This window comes from Patiria miniata, unplaced genomic scaffold, assembly GCF_015706575.1.
Source record: "Patiria miniata isolate m_02_andy unplaced genomic scaffold, ASM1570657v1 HiC_scaffold_23, whole genome shotgun sequence".
Classification (NCBI taxonomy): Eukaryota; Metazoa; Echinodermata; class Asteroidea; order Valvatida; family Asterinidae; genus Patiria; species Patiria miniata.
Genome location: NW_024037062.1, coordinates 2,155,427 through 2,168,391, shown reverse-complemented (window position 1 = coordinate 2,168,391; position 12,965 = coordinate 2,155,427). Strand labels below are relative to the sequence as shown.

Genomic DNA, 12,965 nt, shown 5'->3' with positions numbered 1-12,965 from the left:
ATAAATATTGGCTTTGTAAAAATATATGGAGGTAAAACTGTGGAAATAAATTTTCAAATAAATAAGTATGATTCTTAAAAGATAAAGGATACACACACAGATAGTAAAATGTCAGTGTACAATTATACACAGCAAAAATATCAATTAAAATAAATATGCAAAGTTGTTTGTTTACATTTATATATTCCCATTCATATGATCCGTTTGCAGATTATGTGCATTTGAGAATGTGAATACACATGAGTGTCCACAAAAATAGAAATATACCCCGGTACAATAAACACAAAATAATTCTAATAAACAAGTACAAGTTCTTACTTCCATTTTGCACTTGAGCGTCCAATAAATAGAAATCTACAATATATTAACACAAATGAATTCTAACATTGCATACACTTGCTCATACAAGCACAATTTCTTAATTACACTTTGCAGTTTTGTACAAAATTAATATGCTGTTCATTCGATATACATAAAAAAAAATAAACTGGAGGTAAAATTGTGGAATTAAAATTTTCTTGATATAAATATAATTGTGAAAAGACAGAAGGGTACAAACACAAACTGTAAAATTATATATGTACAACTATACACAATGAAAGCATTAACTTCAATAAATATACCATAAAACTTACTGCAACCTGTAGTTTTTCATATTACACAATTTCAGCAAAACGCTTTGCCAAATTCAGTACCTTGTCTAACTCCAAGACCAAGGTTTAAAAAAAAAAATAGTTTCTGACCTGATAGAGCTCTGATGGCAATGTGTAGAATCCATGATCACTCTGGACAGCTGTCACTATTTTTCTACGCATATCCAGGTCTTCGTCAGGTTCAAGAAGAGAATTTGCTGTCGCACGAGCTACAGCAACATTCAACACTCGACGCTCCTTAAGATGCCTAGGCTGAAGGTGTTTGGGAAATTCGAAAAACGTGTGCAGAGCATTTCTCTTCAGAATTTTGGTTTTACCGCCCGTTTTGAAAGACTCGGGATCAAAGTGCTTCGAGCAGAGGCTATCTTGACTAGAAGGATTGTAGCCATCCACACGCATAGCATGCACCCACTGGTGTCATCTGGTGAGGTCCTTCGGAATATAGTGGAATGTAATTCCATTCGCCTTTGATTCTTGTGAATAACGCTGTTTAAACCCCCATGCTACACAGGTTCGAGGCATTGTGCATCACTTTAGATTCTGCAAAACAAATACAATAGAAAACAAAGGTTTATTAAAAATGATCTTATATTATAAGAAAAATATCAAGTCAGTTACATGGTGTAGGTCAAAGTAATCCTTATTAATGATTATAGACACTTGCAAAATTAGAGCTAAGTTGAGGATGAACACGGAATAGGAAAAAAAAATGTCACTAAAAGCTGTCCACACTTCAGACTTGACTGAAAGTAGCAAAGGAATGAATGACTTTTAATGGTGTTGAACACAAATTTAGAACTCGTGCAAATTCAAAATGTTTATGCGCGATCAGAAAGAATGATGTAACCTGACGCTACTTTAGCAGTTGTGCACAAAATCTATCGAGAGTCAAACAGTTTCATGTGACACACTCCTATATATATAGCTTTACAGAATTCCAACAAAATTTGAATACACTAATGCTGTATTCTTTGGATCATTCTATGCTCTTCTGGCAGTTGATATGTTCTGGTTGGCCACATTGTGACATTGCTATTAAGTTCCCAATGACTGTTATGCAAATTGTTTACAATCCTGACAAAGGAAAGGGTCCACTCTTGCAAATTTGTGCAAGTTTTAAATTAATCTGCTCAACATTGCCCTGACTCCGTGAGGAAAAGAATGTTGCAACCTGACGCTGCTTTTTTTTTTCTTCATATATTATCTCAATGAATGTCAGTAATTGCGAAAATGATGATAAGATACATGTATGAATCTGGAACTGAGAAACACAAATTTGTTAGGAAATATTTAGAAAATTGTCTTGACTCTCCATAGCCTTTGTACACAACCGCTGAAGTAGCGTCAGATTACAACATTCTTTCCTGACATGCCTGAGTGAGTGAGTGACAGGGACTTTGAGATGATGATTGCATGTCAACTCGCCCCCTGACCGACTTGCCTCTTACCGACTCGCCCCTTTCCAGCTCGCCCCCTGACCGACTCTCCCCTGACCGACTCGCCCCTTACAAGCTCGCCCCCTGACTGACTCGCCTCCTAGCCGACTCGCCCCCTCACTAACTCGCCTCCTAGCCGACTCGCTCCCTTACCAACTCGCCCCCTTGAAAATTATGCACCGTACAGGGACATCGTAAAAAAAAATAATAATAATAAAGACAGTGGAGCACATTGCCCGGTCGCAACGTGAAACTTAATAGAGCCAAATTATTCAAACGTCAGCTTTAAGGATTTCCGTAAACAAATGCGAAAAACTATTGATCCTTTAGGCCCCCCCCCCCCCCCAAAAGTCTCCGGCTTCTGGTAGGGGCTTGCCCCAAAAGTGGTGCGGCGACGCGGCTTTTTTTTTTTTTACTTTATTTTTTTTTTTTGGCTTCAAATGTCGGCTGATGACTGCAAATGGTGCCCGACTAAACTTGGTGCAAATATATGGGAGTCCAGAGATGCCACATAAATCTTATTCTCGATCATAACCCCATCTAAAAACACGTTAAAATTGTGCAGCAGCAGAATTCCAGTCAAACCAGTGAGTTTGGCGGTTTTGAAACATCATTTTGTATTGAAAAAAAATCTTTTTCATTTTGCCGACGCGCATGGCTACGGCGACGCGCGCGCATACCAGAAACCGGAGACTTTTTTTTGTTTTGCCTTATAAAGAAACTCAGATAACGAAGCTGATTGGCTGGACCCTCTGTGTTCCCCTCCACTGTCTTTATTTTTTTTCACGATGTCCCCGTACGGTGCATCATTTTCCAGGGGGCGAGTCGGTCAGAGGGCCAGTCGGTCAGGGGGCGAGTCGGCAAGGAGGCGAGTTGGTGAGGGGCAAGTCGGCTAGGGGGCGAGTCGGCCAGGGGGCGAGCTTGTAAGGAGCGAGTCGGTCAGGCATGTCAGGGGGCGAGTCTGTATGGGGCGAGTCAGTAAGGGGCAAGTCGACTGGGGGCGAGTTGACCTGACACCGAGATGATTATGTGCTACAATTGAATCGTGCACAACCTAGCCCCATAAATGTGGCCTATTTACTGGACTGCCTCCGTAAACATAGGCCACACATCCACATGTACAGAAATCGTGTCGACTTTGCCAAATTTTGATTTTCACATTTAGGCTTAGTTTTTAGGATTGTTTTGCTTTAGAAGCATACTCACCCTCTTTATAGGCTAGTCAGAAAGTGCTGCCTTTTTCAGATGTCTAATTTTTGTGAAATTTCATGTTGAAACTTTGATACGCAAACGTGTAAAAATGAATCTGGAAATTTCACAAAAATATACATCTGAAAAAGGCAGCACTTTCTGATTAGCCTATAAAAAGAGTGAGTATGCTTCTAAAGCAAAAAAAACCTACAAACTAAGCATAAATGTGAAAATCAAAAATTTGGCAAAGTCGACACGATTTTTGTACATGTGGATTTGTGGCCTATGTTTACGGAGGCAGTCCAGTAAATAGGCCACATTTATGGGGCTATGCACAACCATGACAGCCAGAAAAGTGGCGTCTGGATCAATTTTTATTTGCAAAATATCCAATGAAATTTTCCTAAAATAGGGCCTAATTCCTTTTTTTCCCCCTTGCTCAATGCCCAGATATATATGTACACATTGTCAGGTTTGTTCTACTGTCATAAAAAGGCAATAATACTACAACTTACCCATCACTGTGGCGTTCTGCTTGGAGGACCTCACCAGACAGCCGCGTATCGTGTGCGCTTTATGTGTGACCGCGTCGAACAAGTTTGCCCATGGTTTTTAAAAATGGCGGCTTCACTGAAATTACGGCCTTGCGCCCCCTGTTGTCCGTCTATAGGTTCTTTATGTCTATGGTCGCAACCCAGTAAATAGGCCAACAATCCGTCCGCCGAGATAATGAATGATACTTATAACATTCAAATCATTCTATATCAGAGAGTTTTCAGGGAATTGAAGACACCTCTGTATGGTGCTCTATAACGGACAGGCAAACGTCGTGGTTCAACTTTCAAACGTTGTGGTTCAATTTTTCAGACGTCGTAGTTCGTTTCAAACTTAGTTTACTTAATTTTTTAGCCATCGTCGATCCACTGCAGGATGAAGGCCTTAGCAGGATGTCTCCAAATGTCTCTTTTTGTGCTTAATGGTACCAATTGCTTTCCTCCAGTATTGTTGCAGCTCGTCTCTCCATCTTTTTCTCTGGCGCCCTCTATTTCATTTGTTCTCATGTGGTGTCCAGGCATGCCTAGTTCCATTTTCTGTACTTTACTGTTCTAAGATGTCATAAATTTATGTCTATCCCCTTTATTTGTTTGTTTTTTTGTCCAATTGTGCGTGATCTTTAGTATACGTCTTTCCATGTTGTGGTGAGCTGCTGCTCGTTTTCTGTCCATATTTGATGTTCGGGTTTTAGCTCCGTATGATAGCAGGGAGGATGCACTGGTTATACACTTTTCTTTTGGGGCACATTGGGAGGTTGCCTTTTAAGATAATGCTGTATCTTCCATAGGCTGACCCTTCAGCTTTGATATTCTTCTTCGTATTTTGTTGTCTTGGTTTTTGTCTTGAAAGGAGAACTGTCAGCCTAGGTAAATGTATTCGTCAACCTGTTCTATTTATATGTCATTAATTATCACTTGCTTTGGACTTGTTGCTGGTCCTGCCATGACCTTTGTCTTTTTCATATTCATTTTGAGTCCAGTAAACCTACTTGCTAGGGCCATTTCTTGCAGCATAGTCTCAATATCGTTGAGGTTGTCGGCTATAATGACTATGCCATCTGCAAATCTGAGATGGTTAAGATTTTCCCCGTTTATGGTGACTCCTTTAGTTACCCAATTGAGTGTTTTAAGTATTCCCTCTAGGCAAGCTGTAAATAGCTTTGGTGATCTTGTGTCTCCCTGTCTTACTCCCTTCTTTCTCATGATTTTTTTCGCTGTCTTTGTGCATTTTGACAATGTTGAAGCAGCCGGAATGTATGTCTCTATAGATCTTGATGTAAGCGTTGTTGATTCCCTGGTCTTCAATTGCTCTCAACACTGCCCACATTTCAACCCAGTCTTGGACCACGCAGACAACAAAAAGAGCGAAACACCAAGTAGCTTGAGAATGCAATAGCTGACAAAGAGACAAATCCATTGCGATTTTGGACTCAAGTTGGTTCGGAGTTCCAAACTGTTTCGATAAACTGTGCTTTATTGCAACCAACGACATAATCAGTTTAAACAAGGCCTTAATAAATCCCCGTCATCTGATTGGTGGATCGTTGATCACGTATGTCTCAATTATTCTTCACACACCGCAAAATAGAGGTTCCATTGCAGTAATATTGCCTGGTCATGCTACTAGTTGCGCTAAATATAACACAGCTCTGATTGCTCTGATGCTGTACATTCATAGTACCAGTTTACCAGTTACCAGTGAGATGACGAGGATTTATTCAAGCGTTGTATAAAACAATAATGAATGATCCATATTCGTTCAAAGGAAAGAATAATTGCATTTGATGACAAATGGAATGTTCCAATCCACTCGCGCTTCGGCTAGTGGAATGGAACAGTCCAACTGTCACGTCATGGAACTATTCTTACCATAAACATTAATTATTGGTAATATACAAAGGAGGTGTTGTCCTCATTAGATCGTTCCATTACGCACAGCCCACTACACACATGGACAACAACACGTGCGCGTCTCTAATGACTTTTTATGCATCATGTTTCATCCGCATGAGCTTAACCATTCTATATCCTCTGCTGCTCAGTTTTCTAATGCGCTATTAACGAACGTAATTTTGCAAACACACTGTATTATAATAATAATACTTTGGCCACCTATGAACATAAACAGTGTAAAAACAACTTAAATATTCATTATCATTTAATACAAGGCTTCGGTTTACCCAGTACGCAGACTGTCGACCGCATTACGGTCGAACTCGAAGCACTCGTGTACAACTCACGCACAAAAGAGTGTTTTGCCTGCAATCAGGGTCCCCTTATTGGCTCTCTTTTGTTTGTACTAACTTTTTAGGAAGGCTTCCCATATGTTTTGTACACGATCGCCAATTTGGGGACCTTAAGGAATGCGGGACCCTATTGTCCTCTATAGTTCAACGTCCCATATTGAATGCAGCCGAAACAAACTCTACACACACTGGTGTCTTAATGGTGTAATTCGAGGGTTTTCTACAGTAAGTCACCATCAATATTTTGTATATAAAAACAACAGCTTCCATTGGTTTGAAACCGTTTTCAAATCGAGGTCGTCCTCGATTTGCAACTACTGTCCTCAATTATTCGATGATGCTTCATATGCGTGTCCTCGATTTACACCTTAAATTTCGTCACCGAACATCGCTAAGCTCAATTCTCAGTTTGAATTTCAAAAAGCCACCACTGGATTTCATTTAAGGTCAGTATAATTCATTTTTTTAGCATACCGGTTTGTCCTAAATTTATAAAATTTGTGTAGCAATCGGCGTTAAATTGAAAAAAAGCAAATTCGTTTTTTGCCATTCGTTTCAATGTTGTTGTCATTAAATTTCGTTTCTGGTGACTTTAAACGTTACGATAAGAAAATGTGCCCAATTTGTGAATTTACTTGAAGAATTGAACGCATTAGTCAAATTATAATGACACCGTATATGTTCTTATATGTATACATAACTAGTTACCTGTAAGTTTTGAATTTTCTTTTCTTTTTCACAATTAACATAAGAATCAGGACTAGACCTTTTACTGATTGTAATGTTAATTGTAAAACACAGAAAAGAAGATTCAAAACTTACAGCTAACTACTTTTATTTATGCATTATGCACATAAGGAAGTGCATGCATTGCATGTCTAACACAAACTTTAGTTTGTTTAGGTTTTGCCACCTATTCTTGACTTGATTTTCATTTCTGTATTCTTCTCTATTCTTTTTTTTTTTGGTTTACCATGAAGAGGAAATAAATTCTACAGAATGAAATGAATGAAGTAAATGTTTAAGTTATAATTATCTTAATGCGCACAATGCTTCAAATAAGTCCAAAGATTGGGCACATGTTCTAATTGAAACCTTTTTAATTTTGCAGAAACGAAATGTAATGACAACAGCATTAAAACGTAATAACCCAAAAAAAATGCCGATTTTTTTTTTTTCAATTCAACGCCGATTGCTACAGAAGACGAATTTCACAAATGTGGGACGAATATTTGGGACGGTATGCTACAAATTTGGATTATACTGAATTTTCAGTGAAATTAAAATTGAGAATTGCGCTTGGCGATGTTCGGGGACGAAATTAAAGTATCGATATCTTTAAGTATCGAGTCTTTAACTGTCTTTAACTGTCGAGTCTTCAACTGTTTTCAAATCATTGTTTAGAAACTACCTGCAAGGAAATTGATTTTGTTTATTTTGTTTATTACTTCTTTACCACTCTCACCGTGTTTACATTGTACATTGTTTTATGCATACTTCTTGTCTTTATTAAGTTAATGGATCATCTTAGGTTGGGGTGTGGTAGTTGGGCGTAACGGGAACACTTGAGATTTTCTCTATGGGGGGGTTGGAGGTAATTAAGGGAAGTGTTTCATAAGTCCTCGGACTTCTTACAACTTCCTTATAACTTCTTTGCTTTTCATTCATCTTTGTCATTTACTTTTATGTTTTGTTTATCTATTAAGTTACATACTTTATATGTGTTCATTATGAAGATATGAAATAAAAACTAGATTGAAACAAAAATATGGGGAATTCGTGTGATACAAGTGTTAAAATAACCGGGAAACCTATTAAGTTGTCTCTTCCAACATCCTCAATAAACGTTTCAAACAAATTCATCGTGAATGTAATAACACTCACGAAATGATAAAATGTTCAATGTAAAATCGTACAATTCTAATTAGTTTAGAGCCAATATTTACAAGCATTCATTTTGTTTGAACGGTATAGCTATACTCAACGTTATTAAATGAGATAAATAACATTGTGAATATCTGACTAATAGCAGCCAATCAATTCAAACCTCATGCTGCAATGTTCGTTCCAATCCGTGGGGTGAATGCGCAGGATTCTGGTGCGCAAGGTAAACGGCAGGCGAGTAGTTACCAGGGTGTTACTATCCTTGTTACCAGGGAACTGTTAACAAAACAACCAGGGGAATTGTATGCATATGTTAAAGTTTCGATTTTAAGTTACTATTAATTAGCATACGACTTTTGACATTTTTGGGTATTGAATAATCCTACCTTCATTGTTGTGTCGTCTGCATCAATCACGTAATTCCAGGCCTGACCGTCCTCGCTGTACGTCACTTGGTACTCCTCCACCCTTTGGCGGTCGTTATCTCCACGCCCCTGGGTGATCAGACCAGTAATGGTAACTGTGCCAACGAAGTCAACCTGTATCCATGGACTGATATTATCAGTGCTGCCAGCGTTACACCACGCTGCAGCGTATCCTGTTAAACGTGAACAACATTTGCTTAACTTCCACTTTTTTAAAATTAGTGTATGCCTACGAATGATATTTCAAATAATTGAGGCAATCATGATAATTTCTAAAGAAGAGCCTCGATTGCGCTTATTTCAAGCACAAACAGTCCGCTCTAAATTGAAAAGCTAATTAAAAAAAAAAAAATACTTTCGATTTCTTAGCATAAACCGAGTTTTATTTTCAAATTCTCTTTGTAGACTTTATTATTGCAAACAAAATTATCAATTCAACTTTAACATTTATTTGTAAGAGTACCACTCCCAAAGAGCACGGGTTTTAGTGTCTATAAATGCTTTCACTCAATGACAGGAAAGCTGAATCTATGGTTATACTATACGTTTAACTGTAGTCCGACAGTCTTTTACTGAAGTCCGACAGTTTTCGCCCTACCCCAAGCTAGCCGACAAAAGTTGCACTAGTTGTGTCGACTAATCGGGACCAGCCTATTGAGGTCGCTCGCATAGACGGTTACAACAATAGCCTGCGCAGGCGTGAAGGTACGGCACGAAGAGTCGACCGTCCGTCTATGCGATTAAACTTACTCGATTGAGTTGAACCAGTAAATGTTGAGGAATAAATCCTTATTAACGTGCTTCTAAATGAAAAGTATAACGTTATTAAGCTGAATACAACAGATACCTTGAGTATTAAGCCTGGCCCTGGGTGGGGCGTGGTCAGCGCGGTTTTGCCAAAAAGACGAAGCTGTGATGCGTTCATCCGGGATGCGACCATCTTCCATCCCGAGAGGTCCCTCCACTGAGCAAGAAAGCTTACCTGCAGGGAAAAATTAATACGAAATTACTGTACTGAATCAGAATGCTATATTTACGAATTACACCGGTCGTCATATGATTTTATGTGTGAAAATTTGAATCGGAATTAACAATGAAGCCAAACGACGTTCTTGGATGAAATTAAAGTATCTTTTCATGGAATTTAAATGATACACATTGAAAATTACTGGGAAAACTTATATTTGTTATTTTTTACTCAAGGGATTGGTGTCGGCATCCAGGCCCCAAGCCGGTTTTAAACAAACTTGATTTATACCGGGCAAGCACATATTTATTAGCATCTATAAATGCCTTTCTGTCAAAAGGTCAAAACAATTCAAAAGGCATACTTTTAAACGATTTTGTTCATGTTCATGTTCTACGAAACATCCCGCTAGCTATGTTTATGGTATGTGCCGCTCTCGCGAATAGTGCTAAAAAATCACCTGATGTGGAGATTGCGCTTGTGGCGCGTACTGCACGATGTGGCGCAGAGCGTGGCTGTGCCAGTGTAGTGTGAATTTAGGACTCTATGAAATACGGACTCTTTGGTAGTATTGCGCACGCCTATATTTGAAGATTGTGAACCTTTCTCTAATAAAAAGATAAAAGGGACCAGATTTCACAGAAGTCTTAATTTCGGGTAACACCAGAAAAGTGTTTAAAACCAGCCAATCGGTGTTTTATCAACCGTTTAAAACCACCCAAGTGATGGACTCTCGACCAATAGGAATGGGCTAAGTGTCTCAAATATTATTAATAAATAAGGGAAAAAATATAATTATGCTTGACCAGTTTAAAACAAGAACTTTTAAAAACGGCTTGGGGCCTTGTCGCAGAACGATAGCCAGTTTAAAAGGTACCTATTCAATACTGGCCAAGCAAAGAGTCCCGTTCATAAATACCTTTCTATCCAAAAGTCAAAACAAGTCAAAAATCCACAAATTTTTAAAGATTTTGTGAACACTTTACTTCATGTTTTGTAAGAAACCCCTCTGATCCATGTCTATATGGTATGTGCTTCGCACGCTTTCTACTAAAAATGTTATGTCCTTATATGGAAATTGGCGCGTGCACGGCTCGTACTGCGCGATGTAGCACAGAACGCAGCGGTGTTTTACCGGCAATTTAAAACCTCCCACGTGACGGGCTTTTAACCGAATTGAATTGGTAAGCTGTCTCATTTATGTATACATTATTACGTGGGGGGGGGGGGGGTGTGGAGAGCAACGAAACTGGATCTGGGTCATGTACATGTATTGATTGACACCTATTGCTTATTATAAGTTTCATCTCGTGTTTCTTTTATATTATATTTTATTACATATCGTTATATTATGTGTATTACTTGCGTTTGTATACAGAGTTGGAAATAAATGTGAAATGAATGAATGAATGAAGTGGCGCACCAATCAGGATTAGTAGTTAGAATTGCCAGACCGGCCGGCAATTGTAAAATGTTAAAATCGGGGATGGGCTGGATCTCATTTTACGGATGGGGGGCGCTCTCCTGTAGCCCTTGCTTCTTATGTTTTCTCATCTTACACATGAATCCGAGGATTAAAAAAGGGATGAGCACACTACAGTATCGAGCTGAAACAGTCTTCACTCTTTCTTTTCTTTAATCATTAAAACATCGAGGGATTGCCCCGTGGGATGGGGGCCGCTAGTGTACTCACCAGGGCAGTTCAGCCATTGCTGTATCTTCTCCAGATCGCTGCTGATCAGAAAGGTGTCATAGTGCGTCAACTCGTAGGGTCTGTACGGTACGAAGGTGCTGAAGCCACCCATTCCGATCTGCGTGCACTCACACGGGTCCACGGCTTGCATCAACCAGCGGTAGCGGCCCGTCTGTGCGTCGGGCTCCTGGCTAATGGTGCACGGCATTGCTTGGACATGGAAGGACGTTGACAAAACAATTCACAGTCTTCAAGAATTCAGCCCGCTCCCCGAGGGAGACACATTTTTCTGCGTTATGCAGACTTGTATTCGAGTCACCAAGCATTGAGTCCGAGCCTGAGTCATCTCTCCCGTGTCCGAGTCCCGAGTCATACAGATCAAGTCCAAGTCCGAGTCACGAGTCACCTTTAATATATACTTGAATAAACTGTGAGGTACTGCTAAAACCTCACAGCGTTAAAGTTTCCGACTTTACAGCGTTTCCAAATTTAATGAAGTGCAATACATGTCAGTGTTGTAGTCCAGACGGGATAGTCCGATACCAAGACCGAGACCTGAAGTTGGGAGACTGAGACCGAGACCTAGACCAGCCCCTTCAACGCGGACTGAGACCGAGACCGAAATGGTCCGAGACCGAGACCGAGACCGAGACCGCGGATAATAAATAACAATAATCTAAATAAACAACAAGACACTAATTACAGCTGAACAGTCTGTCCTTGAGATGTTGATGTTCAGGGGAATGTGAAGAAAGTGAATTGAAAGTTAGGAATCACTTGTACCTGCTTATTGTGTCATGCGAGTGCTCTTCGTGTTTTTTTCATGCAATAAATTACAACATGGCAACAGAATTTGTTATTGTCACAATCAATTAAAACAATTGGAAACAACCTTATTTAAAGAAGGGGAAAACCTTGTTTTATGAACTCCATATATTTGTGCCACTTTTAATTTTTCTATTTTTAAATATTGTTTAACTACTATAAAGTGTAAATCTGATGAAGAAACTCTAACTTAGGAGTACGACAATGTGTACTAGATTTTGTAAAACTTGAACATGTTGAAACTTGACAAAAGTAAAAAGTTAAAGGTGGATGTTTCATCTGTTATAAGAACTCGGACTCAAAACTCCACAGCCACCCCTTGGTTTCAGCAATGACCACTAACGGATATTTAAATGCAACTTTAATTTTACATTGGACCTTCTTGTAAACCTGATTCAAAACAAATTTGGAGCAAGAAAATATTGATTTATTTTTTTTAAATTTCAGTCATGGAATATAGATGTGTACATGTAGACCAAAAAATTAAGAGATGGTAGCCAGATATGGATTGGTCTGCCCACCCCCATCCTTCTTTGTGATTCTCCATCCAACCCTGCATGTTTGTGTGTCCCCCACATGTTTGTTTCTTGTTCCTCTGTCATTTACCTCTGAAGAAGGCCTGGCGACGGCTGAAATGTAATGCCACTTTATGTTTGTTTAATGTCAATAACGTTACATATACTATAGAAGATTGATGAACCATATTTGCCTGATCTATCTTCTGTTAATCTGCCCGCCGTCATCATCGCCATTGGCCTATTTGAGAATATGGCTGACACAATAGAAGGGCGCTGTCACAAACTGAATGTGGTGGGCGCGATGTACTTTTAGGATTCACGGCTCAGTGCGCACGCCTCTGTGTTTTGTACCGTGCCATCGTATCGCCCGCATCGGCTACTTTGCTGAGCAATTTACTTGAATATTTTAGTGATTAACAAGTACGACATATTGCCAATATATTAATAGTTTATTGTGAAGGCCGTAAACAGCATATAGCGATTAATGGAACACAATTCTTCTCGACTCATGCAAATGCAATTGACGTTTAGGAAGGAGACGAGGCAGGCAATGAGACTGTATTTCTGTGTGAC

General features: G+C 39.3%; 1 protein-coding gene across 1 annotated transcript; it reads right to left on the bottom strand.

Annotated features, from left to right (window-relative positions):
- Window positions 1–8,102: 8,102 nt before the first annotated feature.
- On the bottom strand, window positions 8,103–11,257 carry LOC119731357 (lactadherin-like). The gene is made up of 4 exons (XM_038204536.1): window positions 11,050–11,257; window positions 9,237–9,371; window positions 8,351–8,562; window positions 8,103–8,240 (listed from the first exon to the last, which is right to left on the bottom strand). Exons 1-4 carry the CDS (start codon window positions 11,255–11,257, stop codon window positions 8,103–8,105), a joined length of 693 nt encoding a protein of 230 aa, XP_038060464.1.
- Window positions 11,258–12,965: the final 1,708 nt, after the last annotated feature.